At 36.7% G+C, this 18,714-nt stretch overlaps 1 protein-coding gene across 1 annotated transcript in view; it reads right to left on the bottom strand.

The window, feature by feature from the left end:
* man1a1 (mannosidase, alpha, class 1A, member 1) overlaps positions 1-18,714 on the bottom strand; it is a 121,663-nt gene that overhangs the window by 88,447 nt on the left and 14,502 nt on the right. The window contains exon 2 of the mRNA XM_028040415.1: positions 3,724-3,820. Within this exon, the coding sequence (XP_027896216.1) occupies positions 3,724-3,820 (97 nt within the window). The remainder of the gene's footprint in view (positions 1-3,723; positions 3,821-18,714) is intronic.

Genomic DNA, 18,714 nt, shown 5'->3' with positions numbered 1-18,714 from the left:
AGGCCCACCAGACGGCGATACTCGAGAAAAACGGCGATCCAAGATGGCAGCGAGCCGAAACTCACAAAGGAAACCTTCACAAATAAGCCAACATCTAGATAAAATACAATATTTAATCCTCTTTTGAAGCATTGATCCCATATTTTCCAGCTTTTCATTCTTTATATTTCCACCAGCGAATGCCTGAATCGGAAAATTCAACAGCAGATGAACCAAAAGACCAGAAACCTAAATAACCATCATGATTATATACAATCATGCAAGAAAGTTTATTTTATTATCATATGAAGCTGCAGTGTAGCATATCTATCTTATCTATATAAATATGTGAACAAATATGTCTCACTATTTGGCAAGAAACAGGTAGATTTTGTCTCCTTCTTACCCTTAATGCATAATAAACAGTAATAATGATTTATTAAGTTTTAGAGATGGATTAATAACATGGCTATGAACCATTTATTAGCCCAGCCACATTTTAAAAAGTTCCATGCTGCATCTTTAAGCATGTTAATCCTAAATAGACACAATAACTGTCTGTTACTTCTGAGTTTGATAAATGAAGTTTTGAGTTTATTTTGATTGTCGTGTTTAATATTGAAGTGTATGCTGATGATAGTGTTGTATGTTGTGCTGTGCAGGAGCCAGAGAAGGTTGCGACGAGGCCCTGAGGGCGAAGCGTCCTGTTTACTGATGGGATTGGGTCTGGAAGAACAGGAGAAGAGCCTATTTACTCCTCAGAACACCAGGAGGGGAATGTAAAGAGAAAGGCAAACACAGGATTGAACAGGCTAATCTAATAATTAGTATTCATAGACCTGGATTGTTCTCTCTCTTCCTACATTTACATATGCCTAGGAACACGGGGGGAAGGAATTTACACAAAGCTGATTGAATTTCCTCATTAAATGTAAGAGGTGCAGCACTAAAACAGTGTTCAGTATGAAAAAACTGGAGCAGCAGATCATATACAACCAGACTTGCACTGTGAGCAAGTCTGCAATGCTGAAATCACAAAGGATTATAAGATATGGGCTGCATTCACACCGGCGTTGTTTAGTCTGCTTTAATTGAACTCTTGTTTGTTTGGGGAGGTGTGAATTCTCACTTTCTTTTCTTAAAAAGGAATTATAAATGACAGAATAATTTTTTTTAAAGTGGCTTTTATTTCAATAATTCCTTCTGAGAGTTGTACAATGGCATATTAGAGCCAAGTTACACAAATTTTTATTTAATTATGAGGTAATAGTCATAATATTAGCAGAATAAAGATGCAATTTGACCAGAAAATGTCTAAAAATTACAATAAAAAAGTTCATTCAGTTATAAATATCTGGTGGGACAGCTCAGTTCGTGTAGCTCTTTCTTTGAAATAGACTCAGTCGTTTCAAAGTCCTGCTCTGGATAATAATTTGATGCTGAGGTGTTAAAAGACTAAATATTTTCTTACCTGTAAAACCAATACCTAAGTATAACTTCACAAAATTCTCAAAATTCTTCATTTAATTTTTTATTTTTCATGGATTTCTCATAAAATTACTCCTTCTTTTCCCTAATATTACGACTTTAATCTGGTAATATTAACGCTTTATTCTCATTATTTTGACTTTATTGTCATACGACTTTATTCTCGTATTGTATTACTGTAAATTATGACTTTATTTTAGTAATTAAACACATAAAAATCTTAGCCTGGCCCTAATATTCCATCACCTATATGTCCAGATAAATGGAAGGTGTGAAACACGCTTGTTTAACAAAATGGTCAAATCGGGCGTGTCCAATAAGTGCATTGGTTTAAAATTAAAAAAAAGATTTTCCATTTTCCAAATATTAAATCTTCAAAAACCTAAAATTTTACTAATTGATAAAACCAAAAAACAAATAAACATATATTTTGCCTTTTTTAAATGTATTTATATTGGCTATTGAAAGTAAAGGAGAAGCAAAGTCCATGTTTATGTTCATAAAGTTGGTAAATGATCATTTCTGTCGCAGTGGGATCATCATGGTTGAGTGAATAAAATGTGTTTTTTATAACAGTCCACTTGTTTTCCAGAGCATTCAGCCTTAGAAAGGATTTTGGGATTTTTATGTTTAGCAGGTAATAAAAGATGTTTTTGCAGGTGAGCGTCTCTTCAATGGGACGGAGAAGAACGAGGCCACCTGCCGGAGGATTTACCTTCAGGCTGGGCTGGGCCAAGTTGTGGTTTAACACCTTTACATAACACCCAGACAACAAAAGCAAATGCTTAAAGACATGTTCATTCAACAACTACAATACAACACCAGAAATGTAAAGATTTCAGGTTAAAACAAACGGTTAATCGCTGTGTTCAACCAGTGAGGAGTTGGATTTTCCACCAGTAAAACTAAGCTGCCATCTGAATGTAAACTGTTGCTGAAAGGTTTACTTTATGTCCATATCTGTGTTTAGAGGTTTCACAGCTGCTGTGAGGTCAAAACCCACCAATATCTTCAACATTCAACACAGATTCCCCTCCATTTTCTTAAAATTACAACCAAAAAAATTAAAATCTAACTGCTACAACTGCTAGCAGGAAAAACTGAGACCAAACTTGTGGGAGTGTTTTGTTGTTTCCTTATCAGCAGTTGAGGCCATGCTGCCTTCTTCACACACGAATGGCATCTTATCATCAGAATGCAATGGCACTAGACTAACTGACACCTCTGATGCACAGATCCCCAAGCTGCTAGCAACTCTAGCAATATTTTCAGCAAAGATCTGCTGCAAGATGTCTGTTTGTTGGGATGCAACTACTATGACGATTAATCTGCCTGATTTTAAAAATGGCACGTTCTGCAGATTATTTATTCAAACACTTTTTTATACAGTATTAGAAGTGCATTAAAAGATACAATAATCTTTTTAAAATTACAAACATTTTATTGCTTAAAATGCAAAAACAGTGTTCCTTTAGTGAACGTTTGATCATTTGTAGTAAAGGACCCAAAAATTTAATCTTTTTCTTCTTGGATTAAGTGATTAATAATTGGATAATAAAAAGGCTTTTTGGGTTGTTTTCTTTTTTACCGAATTTGAATCAGTTGAAGCTAATACTTTGCCATTTGATGCCTCTTTTGAGTCTGTTTACTCCAGTTAATGATTAATCGACTACTAAATTATTTGACAATTACTTCAATAATCATTCTTCATAATGAATCATAATAATTCAGTCAGCTGCACATTTAGCTTTCTTAACTCCTCATATGCCATTGAGGAGTTTTGGGTAGAACATATTTACATACAGATTTGATTTTTAAATCCTAAATGTAAAAATTTATATGATTTTTGTACAGCTTTGTGTTAATTACTGCTGTGAGTGTGTTGTTCTTTCAGCAAATAGCCTTTTTGAGTCTGTATACTCCAGTTAAAGATTAATCAATTACTAAGTTAGTTGACGATTATTTCTATAATTGATTAATCGTGATTAATCGTTTCAGCCTTAGCTGTTTCACCATGTAAAAGCTGACAGCTACAAACCCTGCTGCACTCATTAGAACCATAGCTGCTGACAATTGGTTAGATGCATAAACAGAATATAAATATATGATAAAGTTGACATTTAGAGGCATGCATAGTCGGATGGGTCTAAGTAGCGGCCAATTTGGCTGCTAATCTAAAGGGCAAGGCTGCTGGCAGCGGGGAAACGAGATCAATCCTGAGTGTGTCTGTGCTGTGTGTGTGTCTGGGTTTCTCACCGAATAGATTGCTGGAGTGGCCCTGCTTGGAGACCGGCCGGAGCTCATTGGAACCCCAGGCGTAGCGCTGGTAGCTGTCCCAGGCGTGCTTCATCATCTGACAGGTGGGAAAGAAAAGGAGGAGGAGGTGGAGAAAGAGGGGGAAAAGAGAAACGTTAACCTGGAGAGGAAATACTGAGCTGCAACAACTGATTCATTTTAATATAAAGTGTTAACACATCCACAAATCCATGATTCACATCTCTATTAATAACAGATCAAATGTTTAAAAATGCAAACATAACCCAGCCGCACTGATGCTCTTTCAGCTTAGATCGTCCCTACAATATACTGACTTTAATTCAAGCAGAAAGGCCTGAGCTTTTTTTTCACTTGTTGATGTTTGACTTTATTTAGCTGCAGACGCTTCCTTTGCAACTGACCTAATGGAATGCTTTGTTATTGCATTTTAGGCAATAAATGTTTATTTTCTTGCATCTTTTAACATATTCCCAATATTGTATAAAAAAAGACAAAGGAATCTTCAGAATATGCTAGTTGTTTACCTGATTAATCGATTCATTGTCAGAATAATCAATTAATCGTCTGAATAATCAATCAATTAATTGATTTGCAATGTGAACACAACTTTCCAACAGAGAATCTCGACACTCGTTTCAGGCGAAGCCATCTACGGATGCGTCCACCGTGAAAATCTAGGTTAGCCAACATCGACCCAAAGAACAGATCCTCTAGAACCTGCATCCAGATTAGACTCCAAATCCTTTTATCCTCCACCTTCTGACAGATCCGTTCACTCACAGTTCACCGCTCGGCTGCTGCTTTAATAAACACACGTTACTGGAAGAGGAAACTTCTGCCTCCAATGTTATCTTGAGAAACCAGACGGCGGTTCTATAGATGTACAGAAACATGCTGCACTCGCTTCCTGTTGCTACAGTCCGTCCAGGTGTGAGAGCATGATGTGCGTTCAGCTGCAGTTCTTCCCGTTACAGCTGCTGACTCAGTATTAAGTTCCTGTTTGAAGGATCAACACATGCTGAGAACAACAATAATTAGAGGTACAAATAGTCGCAGCAGGCAGTAAACCAGTAGGTCAACGAGTCTGCTAGTTGGCGTAACTTGTTGCCTGGGAAACCAAAGTTATAATAGTGAGTCAGTAAAGCTGTCAAACAACAGCAGAGCCATTTAGCAAGTCACTCAAGCAGGAAAATATGCTCTCTGAACCGTTATGCCACCAACTCTGAATGCACACAGAGAAGCTTAAAGTCGACAGGAAATCAAATTAAAGCCCTTATTTGACCTTTCATGATATTTTTTAGAGCTGCAGAGACCAAACCATCAATCATCAGGAAGCCTACGCATTTAAGCCAAGGTCCAGGCAAATTTATATATTTTGATCACTGCAGCTGTGAATGTCAAAATTGAAGTTAAAATCCTCAAAGGCATTTATGTTATTACAGAATATGCTTAAAAATGACACTTTAATCATGGAGAGATGAGTAACGAGGAGAAATTCGTGGAAATCACAAATAACGCCATCATTGTCAAATAAATACACAGATTTTTTGTGCCCTCATTGTGTTTGCAGCTGGGCACTCAAGTTTATTAAAAGCAAACACTTTGGTGAAGCAACAGCTCTGGCGACCATGAGAGACGAGCCACAGCTGCTTCGTCTCGTTTCACTGCAGTATGGAGGGGAAACACTCTTTTATTCAGATATTTAGATAACTACTCATTTCTAACATACTTTCAGTTTGATTATTTCTTTAGTTTAGTATTTTTTCATTGAAAATAGAGATAGAAAATCATAAAAATACTCAATCTCATAAAATATTAAACAAAATTTAAAAAATGATATTCTAGTCAACTAAAAATGACTAAATAAAATAACTAATTCAAATATACTTTCAGTTTTGCTATTTTAGTTTAGTATATTTCATTGAAAAAAGAAATAAAAAAATTTAAAAACACTGATTTCACCTAAAATGTTAAATAACTACACAAAATACTTTAATAAATTTTAAAATCTTTTTTTATTAATAAAAAATAAGAGTTAGTTACATCAAAAATCCTGAATGTTGACCTTAAATAAAAAGATTCACATTTATGCAAAGTATTTTTAAATATGTTTATATTTGTTTTCACCTCTAACAAACCTGTATGTTTTCTAAAATGCACATCCGATTAAAGGTGGAAAACGTTTTAAAATTATGGTTTGTTTTTCAAAAACTTAAACACCTGTAATCCTAACTAAGAATATATTGTGAATATATGCATCTGTAATTAACTATTCACTTTAAAACTACTAACACTTAATGAGGAATTTCAGTGTATTTGGCTCCAGATAGAAGAAAAAACAAACTGTGTTTACATTGTTGTGCTGCAGCGGCTTACAGCGTCGCTGCCGAAGGATAAATGCTCTACAGAGTTACATCATGAGGGGATTCCCTCAAGTGAACTGACACGGGTTAACCCTGCTACATAGACTTCATCTCAGCTATTTTAAACATTAACTATTTTAAAGCAGGTAGCTTTAAAGAATCCCTCAACCAGAATACGATTCTTCATAATAATAATTGGTAATCTGATAAGACACAGATAAGAAAGTTTTCAGTCTCTTTTTTTCGTGCTAACCTGTGCTAGATTTATTGCAGAGGGCAGCTACGTGTTGACTCTAATTGGATTAACTGTTCAGGATTTTCTGGGATTATTAGAGTCTGGTGGCAGAGATTTCAAACTAGGAATCGCTCAGAGCACGTCGGTGAAACAGTCAGATCTACGGAAGATTATGTCATCTAGATCCAGACCCGTTTCCACCACAAAACAGGAGTGATAAATCACCACCACTTGGAAACAGTGAGAGCCAGGAAGAAGGAAAATATCCTGCTGATGCCACCATGTTCTTACAACATGCATGACAACGTTCCGTTTTCAGACGAGCTCGATGTTAGCCAAGGGGATTGTTTTCCATCCGTGTCTGTGTTTATGTTTCCAGAATTTAATAAACCTCTCTCACTCCCCCAATCTCTTTATGTGGAGACGGAAAAGAAAAACAGACCATCTGTAAAAATTTTACTGCATCTTGATTTCATCCAAATCTCAAAGAGCCAATGCTGCAACTTTAAATAGGCCGTGTGCAGCGGCGGACACACACATGGCCTTTTATGGGAAGGAACTGGAAAGTTGAGACTGGGAAGGAAAAAAATGGTTGTGGTTCAGAAACGAGGAGGTAAATCTGAAATGTTTTAGGCGAATCGGGAGACGAGAACTGGCAGCTCTGAGATCAAAACGCACTTCACATGTTTTAGAGAAAGATGCCTCTCTGCAAGCCAACACCATCATCCTCAATAAAATAAATAAGTTCAACACAAAATCAAAAAATGACTTCTAGTTTAGGAGTTAACCCCGGACTCTGATCCGCAGAAACTGATGGCAGCTAAAGAAAACAATGTTGATCAATCTTGACGTGCTGTGGCGTTTCTGGAGCCATGGAGAAAAAAATACATGACATGTTTTTATTTGGATTGACAGAAAAAAGTCAGAACCCAGATTTTATGCATTTCATGTCCATTGATCCTTTTCACTTTAGATTTATCAAAAAAACAAACAAAAAAATCTTTTTATTGCTTTGGGCCTAGAGTGGAGAGCATCTGAACATTTCAGTCCAGCTGAATAAAATTCATTTAGAGTCACAAATGTTTTTGTAAAAAGACAACTTATGATTTTTCTAAAGAAATATCTGTAATAGGAGACGTGTTATTTTTAAAGAACTACTATATTATTAGGAGAAACATAAAACCTTCTTCTATGAGATGTTAACCAAACCACAAAGTTTCCAACCATATTAGTGATATTTTCTAGTGGAAATTCAGTGTTTGCGTGATGAGAAAACAGAACAACTGCTCAAACTTAAATTTGTTATTATATCTATATTTAAATAAACATTATTAACTTCTATGTGGAAGGTTTAAAGAGTTATCACTTTGGAGTCACAAGTTGTACATTTTTCTAACATCTTTCCTTCCAGGATTTTCCTGCATTTAGCCCCATTCATTAAGCATTTTCCCTCAGCATAATCCTGCCACCACCATGTGTCATTTTCCGCCAAAACAACATTTTGCATGTAATCCCAATGATTCTGATTTATTACAATCTAACAAGACTATTCAGATTTTACTTAGGAGTATCAGAGCACAAATGCATAAATTTAATATCAACTTTCAAATTCTGATTGTAACAAATTTGTGTGAAACCTGCTTGGCCACTTACACAAGACGCCATATAAGGATGAGGAAAAAAGTGGACATAAATCATGGAATAAATGACTATAAAATGAAATTTTGTCTCAATCTGACTCCAGATGTGCATAAAAGTTGTTTGAAGGAAAGAATTAAATATTCCTGACGAACGGCTTAATAATTAAATACCTATGTGGTTCATCTCAATCAATCTGACACTAAATGTTAGTTTGTCCTGGTGGTAGACAAACTTCTCTGTTTAATATTTCTAATCAATAATGGCTCAACTTTAATGTGGCCAGTTCAGTGATAAATTATAGTCATTAGCTTGCATAGAAAAGCTGCTATTGCAAGTATGAATACTTTAATGTCAGCATTAATCATTCAATGAATGAGTTGATAAATGAGCCATAATTGGAGACTTCGGACACATCAGGACATTCTTGATGTCAGTCGTCCAAAATATGTCGTGGTTGAGCGGATAAATGATCAGCAGCTTAAATTCATTCCTGTTTTACAATAAAGACACTAACTTTGGTCTTATTAATTCAGCGTACTGGTTTAGTGGTAATGGTCAATATGGATCCCTATGAAACTAGCCCAAATGACAAGAGTGCTGTGACAGTGACCCAGATAAAACCGTCACTACGGGAATAATTCCTCTGAAGGCCGACAGCTGTTCAGTTCTGTAGGAAACGGATTTTATCACAGCAACTCATCTCCTACTAGAAGAAAACCTCAAACTGAACAAAAACTCAAAATAAAACTAACAAAATAAAATGTTTTCTACTTCACATGTTCTTTATGGTAAGAGGAGGATGGCAATTTCTACCAATTAAATGTCGACTTCAGATTTAAGACTTTTTAAGACCATTATGAATTAAATATAAGACCCGTATTACGACAGAAATATACAAAAGAAAATGACAAATTATATATAGTAGTGCCAAGCACCTTATGGGTTGGAAACAGAAGTGAGCCAATGGCAAAGAGGAACAACCAACTGGTGACAGATGCAAAAAAAGCTAGCTATATAGCTAGCTGGGGTATATTAGCAGCTAGTTAATGGTAGCAACAACCTCTAATCACAGAACACAATGAAAATGTCTGCGTGTGATTCAAACTTTTGCCTTACACGAAAAAAATAAACTACATAGAATATACATGACTAAGTTTAAGACCTGTGATTAATGTATTTAAGGCCAACTTAAATATGTTTAATGAATTTTAAGGCCTGAATTTTAGGCCTTAAAATTCAGGCCTTTTTAAGGATGCACAAACAGTCTTATGTCATAACTCGCATCATTCAAGTATCGCCTAAGAGTAGCTGTGGATGGTAGCAGTCAGGGTTGCAATGAATCTGAAGAAGCTTCTGACTGAAGATGACTGTCATGACATGCTAACAGCTCAATATCTGGGCAGCAGAAACAATATTCCACACTAATACATCCTGAATGGTCAACATAAGTTACCTCATCTCTGCCTGGCTGTTTGGTTCAAAAATCAGGCAGAGAGATGTTGGAGTAGGGGATAAGATGATGCTCTTTCTCTGCTCTGCATCCATCAAATATTTAGTATGCTAATCAGCTACTCCCAGTTGTAAAAGAACAAGAAAAATAACATTGTTGCTTTAGTTGTGCATTCTAACAACTGCACAACTAACAACAATTTTAGGCAGTTAGAATGCACAACTAAAGCAACAATGTTATTGTTGCTTTATCAACCACTGGCCTAAAGAAAAAGTATGAGAAAAGATCCTCCGAGCTGCACAGCATCCAAAACCAGCGGGAATAATTGTCCAAACATGCAGCAACTCCACAAGAAATATGAACCGAATTCAACAAAAAAGAACAAATCAGAACAGAGCTGCTCCAACATGCTGCCACCAGGAGCGCCGCATATTTTACATTCCCCAAGTCGTTCATATTTGCTACAATTGTATTGAGCATTGTGATAAATGTGGATGGATGTGGCCTCACCCTGTTGTCTGCAGACAAAAGAGTCGTTTCCGACTGACTTTTGTAGGCAGTTCGGCTGCAGCTGTGAGACAGTGCAGCAACAAAAATATTACCTATTGGAAAGCATTTTGTCGTAATAAACAGCACAGCTGTGTCTGCTGAGTGGAAGAAGTTCAGAAATTTCCGTCCGAGTTTGAAAAGAATATTTCACGTTTTGATGACTCGCAGTCTAATCACCCAATATAATAAGACACAAACTATATGTAGGAAATCTCCCAACGCCAGACTCCATATGTAAACACAGCAGCAACAACCAGACAAAAAGATACAAAAGAAGCTGAGATTAAATATTCTTCAGAATATAAATGTTCTGCTGCGTTTGCATCTCTACTCCGGTTTTTGGTGACAAAATAAACTAGTTTTTTTTAAAGGGCTTGTTCATATCTGCTATTGCTTTACAAGCTAGAAATCTAGGGTTGTGTCCACCTACTCAAGATTTATTTGCAGTTGACTTCTGTAATTGTTACATGACCTTTAGAAAAAGAGAATTTAAAGCTTAAAAAATATTTGCTTTGGAGAATTTGTTCTAATTTCTAAAGGTCCACCTTTTAAACTTTATTTTTAGGCTTTAAAATGAAGAAAAACATAAAAATAAATCCTTGCAAACAGGGGATGGATATTTTTTCTTCTATGGGATGTTGGTTTTGTGGAAAAATGTTTTAAAAAACAGCTTTCAGCCAAATAAATATTATAAATATATTATGGTACTTTTCATGCTATCTGTTGTGGAAATTCCATTAAATTTGATTGGTTTTGATTAGTACTAAGTGCAACATTGATCAACATATTGGATGTGTATTTGCTTGATAATTTTGAATCTGGCATTTAACAAAATGTAATGTTTATAGCTTGTTTCATAATTGATGACTGCATGATGTTGTCATGACGTAAATCAGTTTGAACTTCCTTGTTGATGAAAGGTGCTTTAAAATAAGCTTGACATTATTCCATTAAAAACTGGAGAAACCACCAAAAACCTAGATTTGCAAACATTAGCAGATTGTTTATTTTTTACTAAAAAGCACAGCGGAAGGTTAAAAGAGGTACTAAACTGAACTGGAAGAAAGAACTGGATTTGTTACTTTCCTGGTCAGAAATTAAACTACAACACAAGCCAGTTTATAAAAATACACATTTAGTATTTTAGCAACAGCTGTAAAGATTTGCCCTTAATGAAACCAATCTGCTGGCAACACTTTGTAAAAATAAACCCTACAAGCTAGGTGCTAATGTATGCGAGTCGTCGGCCGGTGCCTGGGATAATGCATTCACGACGCAGCGAGCGCAGGGATTTCTCCTGCTGCATCAAATGAAAGAGACATTTAATAAAGATTTTCTTTCACCCTCTGATTCAGACCACGAGCTTTGATTCATAAAGACCTGACAATATTTATTTCCACAGTGGGTAAACCATTATTACTCCATTTGTGCTGTTCACCACAACAGGCACATCATCATGCAGGCAGCGCAAAGGACACGACCGGCTAATAAGAGGTGTGAACATGAACCAGCATGATGGAAAATGATCAACAATGCTTTAAAAAACTCATTTTCGATGTAAATGTTGTGCTTTAATGAAATTTTATTGAATAATTGAATCAATACACTTTTTGAGTTTGCATGATTTTGCTGACTGGTTGACAAATGTAGTAAAAAAAAAGTTTATCAAGCTTGTTAGGAACAGAGTTTGTCCACTTTTCCCACAGTAATATTTAAGGATTTCGTTCAATGATTTTAAGCACCATGTAGGAATCCATGAAAGGCTAAGTGAGTGGATCCATTTCAAATCCATATTACTTTTTCTACTACATCATAAACTGACAGCAAGACTTCTGCAGAGCAAACAGTAATTCAGAGTCTGACGTTTTTAGATCCATATGAGGTTTTTCAGAGTGTCCTTTTCATTTCATTGTGGCTTTAATGTCATAAAATTAAGTCCAAAACTCTGTTTTTCAAACCTCCCAGCTGTGTGGTTGGCTTTCTCTGGCTGTATCAAAATTCATACGCATGCATTTATTGACTCGACCTTTCACGTGGTTGTAAGGAGCAGACAAACTTGGTTTGACCTCGCCGCTTCACAAAAGGCAAACTAATGAAGACTTTGTGAAAGGCAAATTGATTTTTCTCTACCTCCCTCCATGTGATCCATCGCCCGGTACGATGCGGCGGGCAGGCAGGCGGCGGCGGAGCCTGAGCTCATCACTCATTTGTTTAACAGGTTGACAGGGATGAGGACTGAACAGCAGACAATGCCAGAAAATACACACCATGCTCCATTTAAGTGATTCGAGCCAAGAAAACAAATAAGGATCGGATGGAAATCAGGAAATTGCACATGACGGTGATGAAATTAAGATTTATCTCCACTTATTGACATTAAAAAAACCCTTCAAACACAACTTTTAGTGATAAAACAAAGTAGTTTTATTTAGTTGTGAAACGATTATTCGTGATTAATCGATTGTTGAAATAATCGTCAACTAATTCAGTAATCAATTAATCGTTAACTGGAGTATACAGATTAAAAACAAAAAACAAATTCAGTATAGTAATTCAGCCAAAATGAAACAGCAGATAATGCCAAAAGAATACACACCGTGCTCAATTTAAATGATTCGGGCCAAGAAAACGGGTAACGATGGGTGGAAATGTCGGTCATCGGATACTGAGAAAACTTTGATTTATCTCGACATAAGAAAAACTTAAAAAACACAACTTTCAGATATAAAGCAAAGTGGCTTTTGTGACTAATTGTGATTAATCGCTTACAGAAACAATCATTATTAACAGTTAACTGGAGAATACAGACTCAAAAAATGCCATTTGCTAAAAATTTTTTCTTTTTTTTTTTAAATCTGCCAAAAATAGATTTGCAAAAATACATATCTATTGTACTTAAGATAAAAAAACTATTTCGTCTGTAAATATGTTTCACCCAAAACTCCTCAAGTGGCAGTTTGAGCTTCATCTGGTTCATTTTCACTAAAGGAATGCTATGTTATTGCATTTTAGCCAATAAGTTCTTAATTTTCTTATTTCAGAAAATAATTTGTTTGCATCTTTTAATGCCTTTTTAATATTGTATAATAAAAAAAAGACATATGCAGTTAAATAAAGAATGTGTACAACGTGCCATTTCTATACCTGATAAGTTAATTAATCGTCAGAATAATCAATTCATCGCTAACTGCAGCCATAGTTGAGTTACTGCACATTTATGTTAACAAATTCACTGAATACATGTGAAGCAGCAGCAAAGAGGAAGAAACAAACAGGTGATGAATGAACTCAGTCTTAGATGTTCGCCCACCACATGTCGTCAGAACAACTTAATGTGCCTTTGAAGTTCCTACAGCCTCTGGAAAGCCACAGCAGAAAGACGAACAAAATATTTTCTCTTATTTTGCCTAAAGTCTCTTTTTTATTACTGGAGAGTTGCTAAAGATCAGATAGAGCCCATGAATGAAAAACAAGCAAACTAATTTAACAGCGATTTGGTCTTGTGGTCACTTTCATCCACAACCTGCAGATATTTTATCAGGATTTGATGAGACAGTCTAAAACAAAACAGTGAATAGTAAATACACATCCCATAACGTTCTTTGCTAATCAAAATCTGAAAAGTGTGGTGTATATACCACATCCAGAGATGTAGGGTGTAAAACCCAGACTAGGTTTAACAGGGGACCAAACTGCAACATTTGAAACATTTTCAGCTTTCACAGTGCACCGTGTGAAACCAAACTAATTGAAAAAACTGTTCTCCTCCTCGCCTGTGGGGGCGCTGCAACAAGAACCACATGAAAACCTTAGAAGAAGACAGGATGCAAATTTCTCTTCATGAAGTGTAAACAAAAAGGGAGAAGCAGCAAATTTTAATATAAAAACTGCAATCCATTTCTCCAACTAGTTCTAGACTCTTGTGTTTGTTTCGGTTGAATTTACCCAGAATGCCGTGTGCTTTAGTCCACTTCCTGCTTTTGGTTTACATAGGCATTCGAACTGAACCAGAGTCCACTTTAGCAGAACTGAAACTTGGTTTTTAGGCACTTTTTGGTCTGCATCAGAGCTTGATTTTGCATTGCCATTGGATGGAAAACATCCTATCATTTTCAAGTCTCAATTTAGGTCTGAACTTTGACTAGGCCATTAACACACTTCTACTGTAGAAAGGAATTTATATTTTGGGTTATAGCTTCACTGAAAGGTTCAACTTCTAACAGATTCTCCAACTAAATTTATCTTGACAAAGTTCTCTGTCCCGGTTGAAGAAAAGCATGATGCTGCCACCACCATGTTTCACCAAGAGGGAGTCTTTTTATTAACCAAGAAGAGTTGTTTATGTTTGAAAAAAGCCAAATGTGTGGAGCTATGCTTTTTCCATTCTTAAAGTAAAGTTTACAACATGCTCACTATTATAAACAAACATCCTTCTATGGACTCAGGCTATATAAGCTGCACTTCCATAAGATATATTCAACACATCCTGAGTAGAAGTTAATTATCAGCATGTATTATACCACAGACAATCTGCACTCTCCTTCCTGCGATGTGAAAGGGTTGCTGCAGCGCGGTGGCTGAATTATTTAGCCGATGTTCGTGGTTTCTTCCTCTGCATAGCAAATTGAAGCAGGCTGCAGAGAACCACTGCAAACATGGAAACAAACCACAACTAACTGGAGCTGAAGCCAATGGGGAAGAAACATGGGGCGAATAATAACAGGGAGGACCCAAGAACAACAACAGATAAAGACGAGCTTCATCATTTGGATAAAAACAAGAGCTGTCACATTAAAACATGAAGGAAGGGGGTCGATGTTTGAGATGTGGAGGAGGGAAGAAGACAAAGAGAGACAGGGGAAAAAAGAAAAGGAAGGAAGGAATCACCCAAGGTAGCAAGACGCAACATAGGAAGGAAAGAAGGATGGAAGAAAAGAAAAAAGGAAAGAAGAATGAAATAAAGAAAAGAAGAAATCACCTGAGATAAAGACATAAGAAAGAAAAGAAGGAAGAAGTCGCCCAAGGGAGAAATGGAGTCCGTGGTTTTCTTTGCATTGTGCAGGATGCTACGCTAACCTTTGCAGGATGCTACGCTAACCTTTGCAGGATGCTACACTAATCTTTGCAGGATGCTACGCTAATCTTTGCAGGATGCTACGCTAGCCTTTGCAGGATGCTACGCTAGCCTTTGCAGGACACACACCAACATTTTCAGGATGCCACACTAACCTTACCAGGATGCACCGCTAAGCACTGCAGGATGCTATGCTAGTCATTGTGGTGGAGATTTCCTGTTGCACAAGAAGTGTGTGGTTCAGTTGGTGAAACAAAGCTACAGATGGAAACAGCACAAGAGCATTTATGAGGCGGCTTCGCCAACTTTCAGATGGTCAGGAAGAGAAAAGCTGCTGCAAGACCAACATTTTCTCTTTTACTGTGATCATAAATATTTCAGCTTTTCTATTTCAACATGAATGCATTTTTTGAACAATACTTCTGAGCTTGTTTGTCTCAGACTCAAACCCAGTGCAGCAACATTTCAGCTCCTAATCACTTGCAGTGCATGCCCACAGGGCAATCCGATTTACTTAATGTGTAATTACCAACAACTTAGGTAAATCAGAAGCTAATTAAACAAAATTACAAACACAATTACAAATAATGTTTTTTTCCTTCTTCCAAGTATGTAAATCTCTCGTGACGCTTCATCTGCAGCTCAGTTTGTCTCTTCAAGAATGAGACTTTACATCTTATTATGTGTCTAAATATTTACCTGTGAACCGATTTGGCATTGTAACATTCTTCCAGACTTCACTTTTAATCCTTCATGCTCTTTTATAGATCTGAAAAACTGAAGTTTATTATTTATTTATGCCAGATATTTCTACACTGGAGAGGCTGGATGGGCAAAGAATAAAACAAGAAGGAAAGAAAAAAGGAGAGATGGAAGGAAGGAATCACACAAGGAAGCAACAAAAGAGGGAAGGAAGGAAGCAAGGAAGGAGTGAAAAATGAAAGGAAGGAAGGAAGGAAGGAAGGAAGGAAGGAAGGAAGGAAGGAAGGAAGGAAGGAAGGAAGGAAGGAAAGACAAGGTAATCAGGAAGAAAGGAAGGAATGAAGGAGGGAAAGAAAGTAGGAAGAAAGGAAGAAATCACACAAGGTAGCGATGACAGAAGGAATGGAAGAATAAAGGATGAAGGAAGGAATTACACAAAGTAGTGAGGAAGGAAGGAATAATTAAATCAGATTTTCCGGTAAACATTTTCCCATCTTCAGCTGCTTCTGACAACCAACCATCTACTTTTTTTTTTTTTTACCCCTCCAGGGGGTATTTTGTGGCTCTAGTGTCCCTTATGTGACAGTAGGCTGACAGGAAACAGGGAAGGAGAGGGGGGAAGACATGCGGCAAATGTCGTCGGGTCCGGGAGTCGAACCCGCGACGGCCGCGTCGAGGACTCAAGGCCTCCAAATACGGGTCGTGCTAACCGCTACGCCACCACGCCCACCAACTATCTACTTTAAATAAGAACTTCTGCTTTTCTGACACATGACTCTCTAGCAGTTAGACAGTCACTTCTCCTCTGCTTCCTGATGCAGTTTCCATGTAAAATGAAACCATCACACCTCATTATTTGAATTATGTAAACCAGGAACTAATAAAACAACCACAACTACACGACATCAGCAGCTGCTTCAGCAACCACAGCTCTGTTCTTCACAGAAACTAGAAACTGTTCAGGCTCCTGCACACCTGTGGAAACGTCCGAGCCCATTGTTCCCGTTCAGATAGAAACAGAAAAGTTGATCAAACATTCAGCATGGCAGAGATTTCCGTTTTAACATTCCAGCCCTCACATGGAAAAGGGGCGAGAAGAAAGCAAGGGGAGATTGAAAAATAAATGGAGTATATGAGTGACAGCTTGTGATTCTGGGTATTTGACTGAATTGGATTAGAGAGAAAATCAGCCAACCGTTACCCCTGTAGTACTTGAGACGCGCCAGTATTGAATATCCAAGAGGATTCCCCTTCAAAAGGCGACAACACTGGATGTAAATATGCCAGCATAAAGAAAACCAGCTCAACGATAGACACATTATCAGTATCAATATATAACACATCTGACAGAATATGCAATAATGTCACTGAACCGCACAGCATTCTGGGAGATGTAGGGAGAGGAAAGGCTTTAGCTGCTGAACCTCTGAAGGCCAGCTAAAGTAGGTTGGTGGAATCAACTAACTCACTCATTCTTTGGTTACCTAGCAACACCCTGTTGAGTAACTTGCACAGCAGCAGTTTCATGTTTTGCTCCATGCCTCATAACTGCTTTAAAATAAACTATGGCGTGGAATGAAAACAGGAATGGTCATGCCACCAGTCTGGCAGTATTTCAGATATCTGAAATAAAAAAATAATCAATAATTATTGATACACAATTAGCGATTTCAACTGATATGAAACAATCATATTGTGGTAAGTTTTTTACCATCTACTCTGAAGACGTTCTAAATATCGATAATGCTTAGATTTGCTTTTGAATCATAATAATTGGAACTCTGGTCAATATATTTGATGTATATTGATCATTTTTATGACGGCACTCAACAAAGTTTTATGTCTGTTACTGGTTTCTCACTGCCTTATTGTTGAAATGTGCTACACAAATAAATTTTATTAATTGATAAATTCAGAAATGGGTCAGTGTCAAAGCAAACGGTAGAAATAAAACAAGATAAGTCTAACAGTACTGTAACCAACCCTGGAGGAATGTGACGAGCTGGTATCAAATAACCCAAAAGGTCCAAACGGAGTTTTACGGCTTAATAAAGGACGCTCATCATATTTCCTAGATCATCCATGTACCGCACCCTTAATATTATCCGCTAGTAATGCGACACTGCTGCGGTCTTCAGTAAACAACCTCAGAATAACAAACATTTTGAATACAGCTGAAAACACCCTGATAAGTCACATTTATTTGTAAAGCAAATTTAATCAACAAGGCATTTCAAAATGCTTTACACCATAAAAACATAATACAGAAATGAATGAAACATGTAAAATGATGGCATTTTGTCAAATGCCATCATCAAGAAAATATACATCAAAAATAATTATCAATGTTCCAGTTGTTACTAATCAAAAGCAACTCTTAACAGTTGGGGTTTTTGTTTTGATTTAAGGGAATTCAGAGTTTCAGCAGTTTTGCAGTTTTCTGCAAGTTTGTTCCACATTTGTGAACTGAATCTAACCGAGACTGAGATCATTTTTAAAAGAGTTCCTGAAGCTAAAATACTAGTGTTGATTTTATTACCAGTTATTGGTTGAATCCTGATTATGATGGACTTACTGTTGAGTGATTCTAACCTCTGACCCCTACAGAGGTCAAGATGGAAAATAAAACCAACCTGGTGATCTGCTCAGTTAAATTTGTGTAATTATTAGTCATACCTATAAAGACTTGCTTTAAATACACAAAAATAGGAATCACACCTTGTAAAACCAGTTTGTACTGCAGTAGAGAGGCCAGTTGAAACCATTTCTGACTTGTTTTTAAATACAACGAATAGCATTTAAAATATAAAATTTTCTACTTTTTCAATTAAATGAAAACTCCCTTCTCTTAGTAAGAAGACAATTGTAAAAAAATATCTATGCAGCACCAGTTGGCTAAGTGGTAGAGATCCAAATCCAATTCATCTTTTCTGTCATTCTGCTACCTGTCCAGCTA

The sequence above is a fragment of the Xiphophorus couchianus genome, chromosome 15 (genome assembly GCF_001444195.1).
Source record: "Xiphophorus couchianus chromosome 15, X_couchianus-1.0, whole genome shotgun sequence".
In the NCBI taxonomy this organism is placed as follows: domain Eukaryota; kingdom Metazoa; phylum Chordata; class Actinopteri; order Cyprinodontiformes; family Poeciliidae; genus Xiphophorus; species Xiphophorus couchianus.
This window is presented reverse-complemented; position numbering and strand designations above follow the sequence as displayed.